General features: G+C 35.4%; 1 protein-coding gene across 1 annotated transcript in view; it reads left to right on the top strand.

Annotated features, from left to right (window-relative positions):
• The window catches only part of SUGT1 (SGT1 homolog, MIS12 kinetochore complex assembly cochaperone), a 37,439-nt gene extending 24,660 nt beyond the window's left edge, over positions 1 to 12,779 (top strand). Inside the window, exons 11-13 of the mRNA XM_006215567.4 lie at positions 1,231 to 1,321; positions 4,857 to 5,038; positions 12,657 to 12,779. Of these exons, the coding sequence (XP_006215629.2) occupies positions 1,231 to 1,321; positions 4,857 to 5,038; positions 12,657 to 12,758 (375 nt within the window). The 3' untranslated portion in view covers positions 12,759 to 12,779. The remainder of the gene's footprint in view (positions 1 to 1,230; positions 1,322 to 4,856; positions 5,039 to 12,656) is intronic.
• Positions 12,780 to 19,957: the final 7,178 nt, after the last annotated feature.

Raw genomic sequence — 19,957 nt, forward strand, 5'->3', positions numbered from 1 at the left:
AGAGGCCAGGGGCTTGGGTTATTTATGGGATGAGGAAGCAAGGTGGTCTGAGGTGTGGGGAATGATGGTAGGAGGCAGGAAAAGTGAAGTAATTGGGGCTCTGCGCAGGCATATCTGAGTTACAAGCTTTTTCATGGTTCGCATGTTCAGAAAATGGCGACATTAGCATGATCTAAGGGTGGAGTTTTGGGGCCTCTTATGTCAAAAAGTCATCCATGAGACCCTCGAGGAGGCCCAGTTGAGTTGTCAGTGGTCTTAACCAGTTTGAGCTTGGCAAAACTAGCTCCATATTCCTGAAAAGCAGTTACCATCACTATGACGACCCACATGTCAGAGACGTTTCATGTCTAGGGAGTAGTTAGAGGAGTCTTGTGATATATTGTCCAAGCTATGTGAAACTTGGAGGTATGCAGTTTGCAAGAACAATTAAAGCAAGCTTAGTCAGTGAAAGCAGGTGACAGGATACTATTTATTAAGCAAGTTATAGTTTAAGGGATCTAACTGTTGACTGCCTTCAGTTTCACTTTATTATTTTTATACAATGGAATGAATTTCTCTACTCTAAAACAGGTCAGTGTACATGCAAATACAGTATTTCCTTCAGAACAGGGTTTCTCAGTAGTGGGTACTGTTAATATTTTGGGCTGGATAATTCTTTGTCATGGGGAAGTTACCTTGCATGTTGTAGGATATCTAACAGCACCCCTAAGCCTCTCCTCACCTCTCAGTTGTGATGACCCAGCAGTATCTCAAGTCATTACCAAATGTCCCCAGGGAGGACAGAATCACCCCTGGTTGAGAACACTGCTTTAGGCGGAAAAAAGCATATGGATTTCAAGACTACTCATGATTGTAGTTTATAGTGTGTATGTATATATATATTTTTTTATTGAAGTATAGAGTCAGTTTACAATGCTATGTTAATTTCTGGTGCACTGCATAATGTTTCAGTCATACATGTATATACATATATTCCATTTCATATTCTTTTTCATAATAGTTTACTGTAAGATATTAAATACAGTTCCCTGTATGTTGTTTTGAAGGGTGGCTTTTAAGTAGAAACAGAATGTTTCAAAGTTCTTCAAATTAAACTTTGGATAATTTGAGGAAACTGTCTCAAGGACACTACTAATTCTTATAAAATGTTGATGACTTAAGGAAATTGCATTTTTCCACTGTTTTGTGTATTTTACATTGAATATGGATTTTATTTGGTGTTTCTTCCAGATTGAAATTAAAATGAAAAAGCCAGAGGCTGTGAGATGGGAAAAGCTAGAGGGGCAAGGAGATGTGCCTCACCCAAAACAGTTCACAGCAGGTTTGTTTTCTGGCCTTGATGAGCTTTACATTCATACTGTGTTATATAGTTGAAATTAAATAGTCATGAGCATTCTTTCTACTTTCATTATTTATGTTCCCAAGATAAGATACATTGGGTGTAATGCTGTTTCTCTGTAATGAATACCAAGTAGCCTTTCTTATGAAGGTTCTAACTTGTAAGCATACAAATGAATGGCAGCACAAGCCCAGAGGGGATTGGGGTGTATTGTTTACTGTGTCAGTTTATGACATTAGTTGGGATTGTTTGTTTTTGTGTGTTGGCCTTTCCTATTGCTGCTTTTTGTATTTTAAGTGAATTAGTAGTTTACTCTGCTGATACTTTCCTCCTCTTCCCTTCTTCCCTTTTATTTATTCCTTTTTGTTTCTTCTAGTATTGTCACCTCTAACTTCCTGGAATTTCGGGGTTTCACAGAGAAAAGTATCTGGCCCATTTCACTGTATTACTAAGAGGTGGAGGCAGACAGCTCATTGAAAGCCTAAGGCAAGCCTAGAAGTAGAGTAGAAAGCTAGGATGGCTGCTTAACCCTTTAAGGGACCGACTGCTTTATGTTGGGGTCAGTTCTAAGCATAGGCAATAGGCAGATAGGTGTTTTTCTAACGGAATGATTAGTCTGTAGAATGATCTTAGAACTATAATCTAAGACTGTATTTTACAACAGTGGTCTCATTAATGAATGGAGAGAAGATTCCTTTTGATTAGAGATAATGCTCTGATTTGATGACTGAAACGAGGTAAATTTGCATTTCAGCTACTTTCAGATTTTTCACTACTTTCTTCTATAACAGAAAACTACATTTTCCTGTGGCACCTTTTTGAAAACACTAAGTTAGCCAACAGATCATTCATTTTTAAATTTTATTTTTAAATAATTTTAGATTCTCACAGAGGTTGCAGAAATAATAGACTTCCCATGTGCCCTTCACCCAGCTTTCCTGCATGATAATATGGTAACTAACATACAGTGTAATTAGCAAGACCAGGGAATTGACACCTGCAGATAATATTTAAGAATGGAAATATTTCAAGCTGGTATATAAGCTTATTCAGTTTATGCTTCCCACTTGTGAAAGATAGGGTAAAGATGTTATGTGCTCCTCTTGCGGCTGACTCCCAGAGATTTTATGTATATATGTATGTATATATACGTGTGTGTGTATATATATGTATGTATGTATATATATGTATATATATAAACTGTATAGCTCAAAATGTTTTTTGAAACAAATACTTTAAATGTAATATCTCACCTAATTCTGAGTACAGCCCTATATAGTAGTATTATTCTTCCTGTATTACAGGCACAGAAAGGTTAAGCAACATACTTAAGCTTACCTAGCGGTTTTCATTGTCTAGGACTAAACCTAGGTCTTCAGAGTCCGGGTCTGGTCCTTCTGTGTGATACTGCTTGTTGCTGCATTTTCTAACAGTGGAAAGTTTCTGCCAACATGAGTATCTTTGCAGTTTCTCAGTATTGCAGTGAATGAGCAAGAAAGTTAGGTTACTCATTCCTCAGTAGTTCATCTGCTGTCTGCAGGTGTTAATGTTTTTCTGAGATTAAATATAAAGATTTTTTAGTGTTATAGTTACAGTTTTTTTCCTAAACTCAGTACCTTGGGTATTCAAGATGCTGTTCCTTCTGACCTGTAACGTTTTTTGTAAGGAGTTAATGTGCCTGTCAGATTTTTGTGTACTGCAAGCTGGAGACTGCAGATAAGGGCAGGTTGCTTAACCTGTGTGGGCCAGCTCTCTTATCTGTAAAATGGAGATTAAAACCGTGCTCTCATCTGGGGATCAGCACTAGGATTAATTAAACCTACGTTTTCTAGGTTCTTAATTTACCATAGCATGCGTTTTTTTGTTTTCTTGACTACTAGTGAAAGTGTATAGAAGATAGAGGAGATTACTGGTAGAGGAAGGGTAGATAAAATCTGGAAAACAATATTCTTGTCCTGAATAAAACTGTGGTGTGTTGTGGTTTTGTTTTGTTGGGGAGGGGGGATGGGCAGGGAGAGAGTTGGTTTACAGGTGAGAAGAAAGGATGGAAGAACAGAATGAGCAATCAGTACTTTCTCAACTATTTTGAGAAAAGGGATATATGGAGAGGCAGTGGTGAAAGAGGAGCATTGAGACTAGCATTAATGTGTCCTAATATATTTGTAAGGACATTTTGAATCTTTTTTTTAAAAAGCTCTATAGCTGTTACTGTCCAGTGTAGTAGCTGCTAGCCACGTATACCTGCTGACCACGTGGAATATAACTAGTCTGGATTGAGATGTGCTCGAAACGTAAAATACACACCAGATTTTGAAGATTTAGGATAAAAAAAGAATATACAATATCTTAATATTATTTTGATTTCATGTTGAAATACTATTTTGGATATATTAGGCTAAATAAAATATTAGGATGCATTTCACCTGATTCTTTTAGTAATATGGCTACTAGAAAATTTTAAATTATATATGTAACTCACGTTTGTGGCTTACATTATATTTCCATTAAATAGTGAGCAAAACTGCTCTTAGTTCTCAGGTAACCTGAGTAATTTTTAATTATTTGTGTGCCAAGATCTTGATTCCTTTGGTCTTTGGGGCAGCTTTGGCAGTGCCCTGAGTCCCTGGGCTGGTTGCCTTCCTGGCTGCAAGCAGCCTGTATTTATCCTAGTGTGCCCTACAAATGTTACTATTTTCTGTGTGTGCGTGATGTGGACATTGGCGTGACGTGGACATTGAACTCTAGATCATCTCAAGTAGTATTTTTCAACATTCAAGAATTCTTTATTGTTACCTCCTATTGAAGTAATCTAGTATTTTCATCTTGGGGAGAGGATGAAGTCTTAACTTACTGTCAAATGGCATGCCATTATTTTTAGTTTATTTCTACTCTGAAAAATACAAGCACCTCAGAAGAAGCCAGATATTTAGCATTTATTAAAAATTTGTTTGGAAGATCTTTTTTGGCAGATTCCAATCTTTTTTGTCGATGGTTGTTCAGCAGTCAGTTGTGGTTTTGATGTGTTCATGAGAGGAGGTGAGCTCGTGGTGCTACTATTCTGTCATCCTGACCAGAAAAAAATTGTTTAGAGAAATTTCTGAATGAAGCATCTTTTTTTAAAAAGCTACTATTTTTAGAATTTTTAGTACTATCTTTGCAACTTTTCTGTAAGCATAAAAGTTCCTGTATTCTTCTCACTCAGTTTCTTTCACTATTAACATGAAGGATCTGGTTTTTAATCTAATTTTACATAATGTACCAGAAGTTTACACTTTGAGTTATTTTGCTCAAATTTTACAGATTTACAAATTTCCAGATTTTACATTATGCTAATTTCATAATGATTCAGTTTTCTTAATTATCAATGTATAAATCAGAAAGACATTTATTACAAACATGAAATTCATTGACTTAAAACTATTTGCTAAGATGTTGTATACTCATGGTCACAGTGTTTACCATGTTCTTGACATAATCAATGCTTGATTAATCATTTCTGTCTTTTTTTACTCCATAGATGTAAAGAATCTATATCCATCATCATCTCATTATACAAGAAATTGGGATAAACTGGTTGGTGAGATCAAAGAAGAAGAAAAGAATGAGAAGTTGGAGGGAGATGCAGCTTTAAACAAATTATTTCAGCAGATCTATTCAGATGGTTCTGATGAAGTGAAACGTGCCATGAACAAATCATTTGTAAGAACATAAACTTTAAGAAAATCTGCTGTAATAGTGAATTTCAGAAATTAGAAAAAGAAAGAGTGATGAGTATGTAATTGGAGATCAAATGCTGTAGTTGGAAAACCCTTTTGAATAGGCTTGTCTGAACATTTCTTCTTGCTCTAAACTTAGAGTGATTATTGAGGAAGTTGGAAACTTGTGGTGAGAAACAAGTAATATATTCCAAATAAATTTTTGTATCAGTGAGTTAGAACTTAGGAGACTTAACCAAGGTCACAGTGGGTGACACGGAATTATTCCAGTTGGACTTGTCACAGTAGCTGGGTGAGCTTCCAATGCATACTTTCTAGAGTCGTGTGCAATCTCAGTGTCAGAGATGAAGAATATGGAAGGGAACCTTCCAGAGCAGTGTGTGGCAAGTCGAAGGTGCACATTAATTATTCATTGGTTTGTTAGTAATTTCTCTGTTGGTTAAGAAAATTCAGGCTTTTTGCCAGGGCATGAATACCACCTGAATTCTTAAGTTTTGAGATTTTAAGACAAGTCAGCACTGTAGAACTATGTAGATTTTGCTTGAAGATGTAACCATTTTTGTCAGTAGCCCTGGAAACATCACTGTCTTCTTTTAAAGCATTTACATTTACAGTAGAGAAGCCAAGTTAATATTTAATAATTAAAATAAATAAATAGGTAATGAGTGTGTTTGAGGCTTAGATAGTTTGCATAAGTTACCATGTGGTAACTGATCATGACTGCTTATTACTGTTGCCTTAAAATTTTTTTTAATTAAACTTCGTATTTTGAGATAATTGGAGACTCAACATGCAGTTGGAAGAAGTAATACAGAGAGATCCCTTATATCCTGTATAGTTTTCCCCAGTGGAAAGATCTTGCAGAATTATAGTACAATATCGCAACAATGATATTGACAGTTAAGATACGAAACATTTCTGTTCCTACAACACTCCCTCATTGTTGTTATTTTATAGCCATACCCACACCCTTCATTCCTGCCCTTCCTTAGTGCCTGGCAACCACTAATCTGGCAAGCCTATCAGATTTGTAGTCTGCAAATATTTTCTCCCAGTCCGTAGCTTTTCTTTTCCTTTTCTTAACAATCTTGCAAAGCCAAAGCATTTAATTCTGGTGGAATCCAGTTTATTAATTTTTCCTTTTATGGATTATGCTTTTGGTGTCAAGTCTCAGAACTCTTTGCCTAGTCCTAGATCTCACAGATTTTCATCTGTGTTTTTCCTTTTAATAAAAGTTGTATAGTTTTACTTATTACATTTAAATACGTATGATCCATTTTGAGTCAGTTTTTATATAAAAGGTGAGATGTAGGTTGAGGTTCTTTTTTTTGGCCAAAGTATGTTCAGTTGAGAGGCTATCTTTCCTCCATTGAATTGCCTTTCATCTTTCTAAAAATTCAGTTGAGCATATTTGTGTCAGTGTATTTCTAGGTTTCCTTTTCCATTGTTCTGCATGTTGATTCCTCTCTCAATGACTGTAGCTCTTTAAGTCTTGAGGTTGGGCAGATTCGTTCCTCCTTTATTCTTCATTTTCTGTGTGTGTGTCTGTGTCTGAGTTAAGTTTTATTTGAAGACCTTACTGAGGACTGTCGCTTGGGAGACAGCCTTCCAGATAGCTTTGAGGAACTGCTTATTCTTCATTTTCAAAGTTGTTTTAGATATTCTGGTTTCTTTGCCTTTCCATATAAATTTTGGAGTATTTTGTCTAACGTGGGAAAACATCCTGTTAGGAATTGCATTAAACTGTGTTATCAGTTTGGAGAGATTAAACCTCTTTACTGTGTTGTATCTTCCAGCTCCACTTACTTAGATCTTTGATTTCTTTCATCAGTGTTGTGTAGTTTTCAACATATAAATCTAGCACATATTTTACTAGATATACATAAGTATTTAGTGCTTTTTTTTGAGTGATTGTAAATGGTATTATGTATTTAATTTTGGTATCCATGTACTTGTTGCTAGTATCTAGAAATACAATTTTTTTTTTAATGTTTATTTTATATTCTGTGACCTTGTTGAACTCACTTACTAGTTACAGGAAATGTTTTGGTAGATTCCCTGTGATTTTCTATGTAGACAATCATATCTTCAAATAGGGACAATTTAATTTCTTCCTTTCCATTATGCATGCCTTTTATCTCCTTTTCTTGGTATATTGCCTTGGCTAGAACTTCCAGCTCTATGTTGAGTAAGATTAGTGAGAGTGAACATCCATGCCTTGTTCCCCTCTTAAGGGAAAAGCCATTTAGTCTTAATGTTAGCTGTAAGTTTTTTGTAGATGCTTTATCGGGTTAAAGTTTTGCTCTAATTTTTGTTTTTCTGAGATTTTTATGATGAATGACTCAACTTGTCAAATGCTTTTTCTGCATTGATTAATATGACTAGGTGATTTTTTTTTCCTTTAACCCATTAAAGTGGTGATTTTATGTGATTAATATGATTGATTTCTACTATTGAACCAGCCTTGCATCCCTGGGATAAACTCCACCTGGTTGTAGTGTATAATTCTTTTTATATATTGCTCAATTCTATTTTCAGATACTTTAAAAAGCATTTTTGTGTCTCTATTAATGAGGGGTCTGTAGTATTCTTTTTTGATACTGTCTTTGGTTTTGGTTTCAAGGTAATACTTCGTAGAATGAATTGGGAAAGTGCTCCATCTTCTTTTTTTTGTGGGGAAAGGGATTGTGTAGAATTGGTGTTAATTTGTCTTTAAAGATTCTTTAAACCACTGAAGCCATATGGACCTGGATATTTCTCTTTTGGGAGATTTTAAATTATGAATTTCTTTATCCTAATAGCTTATAGGACTATTCAGATTATGTGTTTCATAGTAAATGACTTGTGGTGGTTTGTTTTTGAGGAATTGGTCCATTTTGTGTAAGTTTTTGTGTTGGTAGGATTCTCTTAACTGCCCCTTTGATGTCTGCAAGGTCTGTGGTTATAACCCATTTCATTCCTATATGGTAATTTGTATCTTCTCTCCTTTTTTGTCTGTCTTGCTAGAAGTTTGTCAATTTTATTGAGTTTTTTATTTCCCAAAGAGTTAGCTTTTGTTGATCTTTAAAAATCTTTTTTTCTATTTTTTGTTCTAAATTTCCTTTATTTCTGCTTTTAATTATTTTCTTCCTTATGCTTGCTTTGGTTAATTTTGCTATTCTTTTTTTAATATGTTCTTCAGTTGTGAGCTTAGATTATTGTTGACCCTTTTTCTCTTTACTGTTAAATGCACTTATGCTATAAATCCTCTCAGAAGAATTTTAGCTATCTGCCATAAACTTTGATGTTATATTTTCATTTTTATTCAGTTCAGTATATCTTTTTGATTTCAGTTGAATTTTTATATTCATGCTGATTTTCTGCCATACTGTTCTATTGATTTTTGAGAGAAGGTCTCCAGCTATATTTGTGGGTTTATCAATTTCTTCTTTAAGTTCTGTCAATTTTTGCTTCACATATTTTACTGCTTTGTTGTTTGGTGCATATGCATTTAGGATTGCTATGTTTTCATGGTGGATTGGCCTTTGTATCACTATATAATGTCATTGTCTAGCTCTGGTAATTTTCTTTGCTTTGATATTAATATAGATGATTCTGTGTCTTTTGGTTAATTTTTGCATGATGTATTATGTTCCATCCGTTTACTTTCAACCTGCCTAAGTCGTATTTAAAGTGGCTTTCTTTAAGACAGCACGTTGTTGGGTCGTGTTTTTTTAATCTGCTCTGCATGTCTCTGTCTTTTAATTGATGTATTTGGACTACTTAAATTTAATGTAATTTTTGGTATGTTAGGACTTAAATCCATCACTTAATTTTTTGTTTGCTATTTGTTCTGTGTTTTGTTTCTCTTTTTGTTTTTCCTGCCTTCCTATGGGTCCTTGAACATTTTTTAGAATTTCATCTTGATTTATCTATAGTATTTTTTAGTATATCTTCTCTGCATAGCATTTTTAGTGGTTGCTGTAGACTTTATACTAGCTATATTACACATAGTTTATGATGGTCTTACTGGTGTCATTTTTTTTTTTCACAGTTTGAGTGCTGTATGGAAACCTTATCTCCCTTTATGTCTCATTACCCTTTCTCATTTATAATATAATTTTCTTAAACATTTCCTCTACATACATTTAGAAATCACACAACATAGTGTGATAATTTTCACTCAACCATCAAACATAATTTAGAAAACTTAAGGGGAAAAGCAGACTCTATTGTATTTACCCATATTGTTACCTTCCTTTCTTTCTGACTTTCAGGGTTTCATTTTTTGTTGTTTTCTGTTTAGAGAACTTTCTTTGGGCATTCTTTCAGGGTGGATCTATGACAGATTCTGTCTTGGCAGGGGTCTTTTTGGGTTTATAGTGATTGGGATTTGCTCAGTTTCTTGAATCTGTAGGTTTATGTCTCTTGCCAAATTTGGGATATTTTCATTCATTATGTCATTGAGTGCTTTTTTCAGACCTGCCTTCTTTGTTTTCTTCTTCCTGGAACCTGATGACACAAATGTTAGGTATTTTGTTATAGCATGACACATCCCTGAGACTCTCTTCATTTTATCTCTATTTTCTGTCTATCATTCAGAGTAGGTGATTTGCCTTGTTCTGTTTCCCAATTCACTGATTCTTTTCTCTGTTCTGTCTTTTGCTCTTGAGCCCATTCACTGACACCTTTTTATTTCAGTTGTATTTTTCAGTTATAAAACTTTCTTTGACTCTTGTTTATGTCTTCTCTTTCTTTGCTGAGGTTTTCTATTTTTCATTTGTTTCAAGATAGTTCATGGTTCTTATGAAAGCATTTTTACCATGACTGCTTTAAAAATTTGTCATATAATTTTAGCTTCTCTCTCTTCTCTATATTAGCATCTGTTGTTTGTCTTCTCTTTTTAAAAATATAATCTTTGTGTTTTTCATCAGTGCCAAATGATATTGAGTTGAAACCTGTACAATTTCATGTTATGCTGTGAGACTGTAGATATTATTTAAACTCTCCATCTTAGGTCACTTTCTCTGACAATCACTTCGGCAGAGGAAGCAGTCACTGCCTCATTATTGCCAGGTGGAGGTGGGAATCTAGGTACCCCACTCCACCTCCATAGACACGCCAGGATATCTTCTCATTAACTGCTGGGAACGGGGAGGAGTTCCAGTTCCCTGTGTGGTTTCCACTGACGCCACAGGCAACAGAGGAGGCTGACTTGTGATAACCTAGCACGGGCGGAAGTCTAGGCTCTTCACTCAGCCTTCGCTGGCCTGGGTGCGGATGGGGCCACAGTTTTTCCTGTGGTATTTAGCTACAGTGATTATTATCAGAAAGTTTTCTCTCTTCCTGTCTGTCTTTGTCCTTTGGATAGAGAAGTCAGGCCTTTGTTGGTTTTTTTCTTTTTGTTGCCTTTGGCATTTTCAGCTTCTTCAGTTCCAACTCAAGGAAAAATGAAGCAAAAAGAAAACCTGAAAAATTCACCAGTGTTGTTCCTTGAGTCCCAAGGTCCCTCACTGATTTGTCTTCCTCTCTTCACCTTTTAGAGTCTCCTTATGTTTGTTATTTATACAACATTTAGATTTTTAGTTTTACTTAGTGGGAATAATAGGAAGAAGTGCATTTACTTAATGCCTCCAGCAGGAGGAGTCACTTTCAGTATTGACCTTAAAGAGCTTGCTGAACAAAATAGTGTATGAAATTTCAAAGACAGATTATAGAGTCTGTATCCATTTTCATATAGAAACTTTTCTAATTATAATTGAACCACGTACACCCATAAAATAAGCCATCTGTTTGGCAACATCGACCTAGAACATAACAAGGGCTGGCTGCTATCCTCCTGGAAATACAGGCATACTTCAGGGAGCTGCGGGTTCGGCGCTAGAGCGCCATCATAAAGCGAACACTGCAGTATCGCTTGAGTCATACTTTTCTAGTTTCCCTGTGCGTATAAAAGTTACGTTTACACTGTACTTTAGTCTGTTACGTTGCAGTGACTTTGTCTTAAGAAAAAATGATTGTACCTTAATTTAAAAATCCTTCATTGCTAAAATATACTAACTTAATCACCTGAGTTTTTAACAAGTTGTAGTCTTTTTGCAGTAGTAATATCAAAAATCACTGATCACAGATCCCTATAACAAGTATAATAACAATGAAAAAGTTTGAAGTAGTGTGAGAATTATCAAAATGCAACACAGAGACACAAAGTGAGCAAATGATGTTAGAAAAATGACATCAGTATTGTCATTCGATGCAGGGTTGCCACAAACCTTCAATTTGTAAAATACGCAGTATCTGCAAAGTGAAATAAAATGAAGCACAATAAAACAAGGTATGCCTGTACAAAAAAAAAAGACTCTTATCTCATCTGTGATCTCTCAGTCTTATTGAGACCAAAAGCCAACATGTACAAAATAATCAGAGGGAAATGCTCCGTTGCACTGTAGTCAGTAAGAAGAGACAAGAGTATAAATGTCATTAGCAAATATGATCAAATTACAAATGAAATCTGTTTCCTTCAGTTCTCTTAGGAGTAGTTTATTATATAGACTTGTCTCATTGTATTCAGTTTTTTATTTGATGCCTACTGTGTGCCACGCTGCTGCACTTAGATCTAGGATATAAGTATTTGTAAAATACGCTCCTTGCGTTTTAGGAGCTCCTAGCTTTAGTTTGGAGCCAAGAGTGGGAAGCAGGGATAAGGAGGCAGATCCTAAAAATTCTAACAGTGCACTGTGATACATGTTATATTAACACTCACACAGATGACAAATCCTACAAGAGTAGATAGGTTGCTGACTAGGGTCAAAGAAGGCCACAGAGAGATGGTGGCATGTCATGTTTGGAGGATAACTAAAGACATAAAAAGAACGGTGATGGAGAAGAGCACCCCATGCAAAGGGCGCTTGGCAGAGAGTGTGGGGCAACAGGGATACTTTGAGGTGCCGGTGTATATTTTGCCAATGACACAGCTGGTTATTTTTAAATACTTAGATTTTAATCATCTTTGCTGTGATCCAAATCAGTGAATATTTATTGCATTAAGATAATAAATACCCCAAACTTTATTTTTTTACTGTATTTATGAACATCTAGGGCTGTTGGTAGGTGTTATATTCAGTAGGTAGTAAATAACCAGTTCTTTACTGAGACACTGACTATGTGTATCTGTGTGTGTGTACCTTGATTTAAAAATAATTCCACCATACACTTGCATGCATTTGACACGGAGAGGAGCTCTTAAAAGTTCTGTTCAACTAGAAAGTTTCTTTGCCTAGTCTTTACAATCCTCAGCAAAAGAGATTACGTTACCATTTTCTTTGGGAGACAGTTTCATTTTCATCTACGTATACCTTTATGCTGATTAGCAGAGGGAGACATGGTGCTTTATATGACAGTGTATGGGGACGTGATGCCCCTACCTAACTAGAGTTTCCTTTTCAGATTTTACAAAACATAGTAACTTATCTGGAAAGCCTAAGATTAAATCAGAATATTGTCTTGTGTATATTGAGCCAAACAGAGCTTATATTTGGGACTCTATGCTTAGAACATTTTAAGAAAAATATTGTTTTAATTTTATGGTCCAAGAATTAATCTATTTTTCTTTCTTATTGCAGATGGAGTCTGGTGGTACAGTTTTGAGTACCAACTGGTCTGATGTAGGTAAAAGGAAAGTTGAAATCAATCCTCCTGATGATATGGAATGGAAAAAGTACTAAATAAATTAATTTGCTATCACATATTGCATATATTCACCTAATGCCCATTGTGTATTAATATTGCATTCTTGAATTTTGAACACTGACATCTTTTTGAGAGATTATACCTCTTTACCTCTTTGTGCTTTAGAAATTATTTTCCTTCAAGTGTTCTAAGAGTCTAATGAAGAATGAAGATCATATTTTATCACTTCTGTCCTTAAGGATTTCAGACATGCTGAAATAGAATGAAGTATCATTTGCTACTAGATAGATTAATTCTACCTAGTTGTGGGAGTGGAGAAATTGTTAATGGGATATCTTGGGTTATTGCCTTATTTTTGATGCAGTATTCTGTTAATAATTTATTAGACTTGGCAACTTTGAGTGAGCATAGATTTTTCAATTTCAGTGTTATATTGTTTGCTTTTAAAAACTGCTTTTGAATGGAGTTGTAAATACAATTTTTCTATAAGAAGTTTGGTTTATTTACCTTTTTCTTAAGTTTTTAATGAACTCTTTGAAAATTATTTATCACAGGAAATTCCCATTTGATTCTTTTTATGGGAAGTATTTGTAATTGCACTGAGAATTTTGGTCCTTATCTTTCAAATTCCTGTATAAAACATTGACACCCGAGTTCATCATGCTGCAGATTTACACTGAAGGCTATTTTGTGAAGCTGGGGCAAACGGTAATTTAGGAAAGCCCGACTCCACTTCTTGCTGCTTTTGCCGCAGCAGGATTCCTGAAATGACAGCACTAGCGGTTTGCTTTGGTTTTTGTGTATTATTTTTTTCTTTATTAGAAAACCTCTCTTCTCACATCCACATGATTACTTTGGTTTCAGTGGTTTAGGGCAGCTGCTGAGGAATTAAATTAATATGTATATATTTAGTATCTATTCTCTTTCTGGAATAAATAGATACCATGGGAATACAAAAACTAAAAGATATGATCATTAACTTCAGAGAGTTTATTATCTAGCAGAGAGAGAAAATTAACATTCATGAAGGAATTATGGAATGGTTGAATGGTGAACTTATTATAAATACAGTTTTGAGGTAGGGGAAAAAAAAGTGTTCTATGATTAAAATTCTTGGCAGTCTAAGCTGTTACAAAGCATAGGCCATGGATGGCCTGTGGGTCTGTTTCATTTTCTCATCATAATTTCTGAACCATAATGCCCCAGAGATTGGTCTCGCTAACATTTTGTGGCAAGGCAGTACTTTGTACCCTCATGTAGAGATTTACCTGAGGATAGGGTAAATGGGAGGCAAACCAGCCTCCAAAAAAAGAGTGAGAATTCAGCTCCTTCTAGTCATCTGACGTGAAATCAAGGGGGTTCATAAGGAGAAAGAGGTGGGGTGACGCCAGAGCTGCTGGCGTGTGGGCGTTTTCACTTGGCCTTCTGCCTGCTACGCTACAGGCTGCTTTTTGTTCTTGGACACTGAAAGGAAAAGGCAAAATTAAGTTCTTGCATGTATGAATCTCTAAAATTTTCTCCTTAGGAATCAAGATAGTGATTCTGTACGTTAAATTTTCTCAGTACTATTGAATCCTTAGGGGTAGGAGCCTCTTGCTACAGAGATGATGCAGTGGGCATACGGCACCACAGCAGACAAGACTGCTGGCTCCGTCAGGTCTCTCTCTCTGCCACCCATGAGCTTTATAATCTTCAACAGGCTTACAGCCTTCTTAGGTCTTAGTTCCTTTATCTATAAATAATCTATAGGGTCTTAAAGCTTTAAGTCCATGATTCTAAATAAGGAAACATTTTTGCCACTTAAAAGCAACTTTTTTCTTCCTTTAAGAATGATACTACTATAATAGAAGCTGAAGTTTTAAAAAAGTTCTGGTATTAGTTTTTGTATCAAAGGATACATTATCTAAAGTGTGTTTATCCAGTTGGCTAGATTTGCATAAAGAATGTGGGATTCAGGATTTTGCTGGGTCAGTGGTGTTCTTAACATTCATGACTGTTATATAACGTTACCTGGTCTAAATGCAATAGATTTATGGGTAAAGAAGGGAACTTCTTTAGAGAAGTAGGTTAGGCTGCTTGCCCTCAAGTACCACTTCACCACCCTAGGTAATGAAAATTTATAAGCCTCCAGAAAGTTAAAAAACTTCATTTTAAGCCTCTTAAATTTATCCTTGTTCTCTGCTAGTTCAATTAATAATAGCTATTAATTTGTTTCATTTTCTTTCTAAACTCCCATTTTCACTTTTCAAATTTCAGTTTTCTTAGTGCTCTAGATACCTTTCTGTGTTTTTCAGAATGTACATTTTTTTCTCTTAGTATTTATTTTCCTTTTTGAGGTTTAGTCTTTGAATTCATTTTTCTTTTCCTTTTTAATGAAGTACAGTCAGTTACAATGGGTCAATTTCTGGTATACAGCATAATTTCCCATTCATGCATATACATACATATATATTCGTTTTCATATTTTTTTCACTAAAGGTTATTACAAGATATTGAACAGTTTCCTGTGCTATACAGAAGAAACTTTTTTAAAATCTATTTTTATATATCATTTTTTCTTAATCTTAGATTCTTTATCTTTTCTCCTGATTTCTATAATTATTTACACCTTGATAACTTCCCAGAATTCTACTGTCTTCAAAGAATCTTGAATGGGATAATCTTCTTTGAATTCTATAAAGTAAAGTGATATCTTTAGATGGCTCTATCACAGGTTTGAAACATCAGGGTTAATTTTGATAATTTTCTGTCATGTGTCCTAACCCATTTAGAGTTGCTTACTAACTAGCAAGTTCAGTCTTCAACATACAGGCAGTTACTGGCCACTGTAAAAAAAAATCTGTTTTCTTTATCTTTATATGGAGGGAAGAGAAAGGATGGTTTGCACTTATAACTGCAGTTTTTTTTTCTTTTCCCCACCAATATTTCATTCCTTTGGTTTGTGATGTTCACTAACTACATAACATTGAATCAGCATTGCTGTTGTCTCCCTGAGTCTGGAAAAACTTGTATTTTCTTAGCAGGCTAACTATGTAGGACAGGGGAGAAAATAATTGATCTGTCCTAGATAAATTTTCTGGATAAATTTCAAATAAACATTTAAAGTGAAAGTATGTCACTATGCTATCATGAATAATTTTGATAGAAATTTTAATTTAGTGCAATACTTAAAATTTTTTGGCAATTTTTTCCTGTTTTACTTTCCTTTTCTCCTTCCCCAATTATCTACATATCAGATTAGATCACTGATTTGAGAGAGATGTCACTGACCCAAAGCAGTATTACTGCCTGTTAGTTGACATCTGATCTGCGTGGTGCACTTTGAGTCTTCCTTGTCCAGATTTGTGTGCATCTCTTTGATTTGCCGCTATCACTGACATTTCCAAAAAAATAGGTAGAATATTTCTGGGTGTTGCGACTGTTTTTTCTTAGAGCTACTACTTTTCTTTCTAACCTGCTAGCTGTAAAGCAGTTTACCTTTACACTCTTACCTGCTATCTTAGCCCATAAGAACATGGATATCGGTTATCTCTGCCTTGGAAGAACCAAGAAGAGGAAATAATAAAAGCTAAAAGGACAAAATAATGGTTTCTGTGCCAGGAAGAGAGTCATACATAATTTTAAATAAGAGGGATCATCCACATTGCTCTGGTTTCCTCTGTCTCCAGCTATGCACATTCTATTGTAAGATCATTTTACACACACCAAGAGTTTTTATTTTGGAAACGTTTGGGCACTTGTGGGTAAATTAGAGATACTGATTTATTCAAAAGTGTTATTTTTAGAGCCACTCCTGTGATTTGCTTCTGAAATTAATTTAACTCTTGGTCTCTCTTCCTACCTCAGTACATGTACCCCTCAAATCAGCTAAAATCATATGCATTGCTAACCCACATGGGCAACAACAGTGGTAGCTGTTCTGTACTAGTGCTTTCTATGGACTTCCTCATTTATGACAGCCTTGTGAAGTAGTGATAGTATTGTGTCATTCATTACATACCAGAAAAATGAGGCCCAGGTTAAGTTCTTTGCCCCATTCATTCCACTGAAAAGTGATGGAGCTGGGATTTGAACTGAGGTCTGTCAGACTTTAGTTCCCATGCTTTTAACAACTGTGAATGAATTGGGTGGACATTGAATGATTTTTTATTAATAAATCACCTGTGACAATGAAGCAAAGAATGAGCAAGTTGAATTTTTTAATTCTTCTTGTACGTGAGCTGGGAAGTCTATTTCTAAGGATCAGAATATTATTATTAGTTTCTTAAGTAGGAAAACTTATTAAAAATCCAAATCTCTTGCCTCTTACAGAAGGTAATATAAGCAGGTAGTATTGACTTGTGTTGAAGGTTCTATTTTTCTCAAATCCAAATAATTGCGGAGGAACAAGATACATTGTTACAGGTGGAAGAAGATTGGCACATCATGCCGATCAAATTCTTGTTCTTTAAACTTGCAAGCTCTCAACTAGTTTTCATTGTTCAAATGCTAAGATTTTCTCAAGATTTTTTCCTACCTAGATACCAGGATCAGTGTATCACTGATTTCTTCAATGAGATTGGAGTGATTCAGGTTAGTTCCTTTGTTCCAATCATGTTAGCATTTTATGTATATTCTAAATTTTGGCTTGTTTGGAGTCTTCTAAATGTTACCATTGCTGTGCCTTCACATTTGAATTTTTAATTCTTATTTTGCATTGAGACGTCTCATACATATCTCATTGATTCTATTTTTGCTTATGTTTATAGGATTCAGTTATACAAAATATGTTTCAAAAACTACTGTTGGCCCCAAGCAATTTTTAGTTTATCGAAAACAAGTTAGGAAAATAATCTTCAGTGCCTTCAGGGCAACTACAAAAGCTCTAAATAATAGTAAACTCTTATACATACCATTTGCTGGATGTCTAAGTGCATTAAAAGGCAGTATTACATAGTGGTTAAGTGCACGGACTCTGAAGATCACCTGCTTGGGATCAAATCCTGGCTACACTGCTTACTAGCTTTGTGACAGTGGGCGGGTACTTAATGTCCCTGTGCCTCAGTATTCCTGTCTATGAAATTGGGATGATATTATTTATCTCATGGGCTTTTATGAGTTGAATGAGTTAATATAGTTCTACCATTATTAAGCCTAATCCGGAAGGCTCTAAAAACTAAATTTGTGTATGACTCAGTGGTACAAAAAAGAAAAACAAAACTGTCCTAAACATGTAGTACAAATAGGTCATATATTTTGTTGCAGAAATGTTAATTTGTTTAATAACAGAATGCTATGACAGATCCTGCTGTGGCTGTTACAAAATAGATAGTATGTCTATATTGCATTGTAAAATTTAAAATTCTGAATTTAGAAACACATCTGGCTCCAAGGTTTTTGAGTTATATGTACCTGTATATGTAAATGTAAAGTGCTAAGAACAGTGCTTAATGTTACTGATAGCATCAGGTTTATGTGCATTTAGTCTGAGAGGTTTAAATCCTATAGTCAGCCTTTTGTTCGATGTTCAGTCCTTTTAAGATTCAAGGTTCTGTCTGAAGAAAGTATATCAACTAGTTAAATATTTTTTAGCATAATTTTTAAAATTTATAGTGGGCATGAGTTCACAGGAAAGTTTTTATTTTGAATGAGTAGTTATTTTAATTTACTTTAAACATACTCAAATATGTGAGTTTGTCAGCAGTACTTTAAAAAGAACCATAAAGTATAGTGGTGACAACATACAAACGTGTAGAATTGTTAAGGGACTCCCCTTCAGAAGTAATTTGATTTTAATTCCACTTTAATGTAAGTCTCAAAACAGAGTAGAACTATTAGGGTTTATAAAAACAAGGTGCGCTTATACACCACAAATTCTGTCCTGTTACTTCAACAGTGTAGAGAAGCTGATAGTTCTTTGTAAGAATTAGTTCATCAGTCTGTTCCTCGCCCCCCACCCCAAACAGTAGGCAGCAAAAAGTATGTGCAGGCCTTTGCATGTATACACTAATACTGTGGACTCAAGTTCGGGGTTCTCCACCAGCTACCACTTTTTGTCAGTCATTTCTGCTCTAGCATCGACCTTTCTGTGACCTAACTGACAGCAAATGAACACTTACATAAATTAGCTAGCTTAACTTAGTGGCCATGAAATATGCGAAGCAATTGAACGCTTGGCATTACTACTTAACTATTTTGCTGTTTGTTGGTTGCAAAATGATAGATTTCTTTTGGCTGTACCACAGAGGCAACTGTTTTATAGCAGAAAAAATACTAACAGGTGAATCTGGAATCTTAGAATCCCAGTTTTGAATAATGGCGTGTTTTGAGGGCACATGACTTAACCCTTCTGAACTTTTTTCTCATCTCTAACACTGGGTGATAACCACCTGTCAGGACTGTGAGGGTCTAACCAAGTCCTGGCTCAAAGTATGTGACCATAAATGTCACTTAGTATGAAGTCCTTAATTTTTTTTCTCAATGCTGCTGAGTAGTGGAATTCCTAAAAGGAGGGTAACAGATCTGACTTCTGGCTGCTATTCAAGGGCTTTCATAATTCAGCCTCAACCAATTTTTTTTTTAGCCTCGTCTGTCACTGCTTCACTGCGTACCTAAGCTCCAACCACACAAGAATAATCTCGCTAGGGGTTCGCATACTTTTTCTGTAGTGGGCGATATAGTGAATATTTCAGGCTTTCTGTGCCACATAAGGACTCTATTGCATGTTCTTGGTTTTAGTTTGCAGACCTCTGCTCTGCCTGAATATCCCATATTTTATTTTTCCTTCTTCCACCTCACCTGGAAAGCTTCAGTGTCCTACTGATGTATTAAAACTGAGCTTGTATGCCACCTCCAGGAAAGCTGTTTAATCTTGTGCTATTCTGTCAATGGCTTACTTTGAAGCAATTGGATTGGGTTATTTGCTTATAGTTGAGGTACTCATTAGATCGCTTTGACAGAGACCAACTAAAACCAGTGTCTCATGAGCACGTTTGAGGGTTTGATTTAGTCTTGATCGAGTCTGTGCAGTTGACTCATTTCTTCCCTCATTTGACTGAGTTTCTTTAGGGAGGGTGGCAGTGGCTGGCTTCCGATTTTGTATCTGTAGTGCCTGGTGCACAGAGAATAAGCCCTCAGAATTTGGTAGATGGTCTTAGAGAAGAATGTCCTTATTTTCCTCTCTTCATCCTTTGTGTCCCCAACTAGAGTACTCTTGTGAAATCCCCCATTCCATACCCTCCACAGGAATGCACTG

Source organism: Vicugna pacos, chromosome 14, assembly GCF_048564905.1.
Source record: "Vicugna pacos chromosome 14, VicPac4, whole genome shotgun sequence".
NCBI classification, from domain to species: domain Eukaryota; kingdom Metazoa; phylum Chordata; class Mammalia; order Artiodactyla; family Camelidae; genus Vicugna; species Vicugna pacos.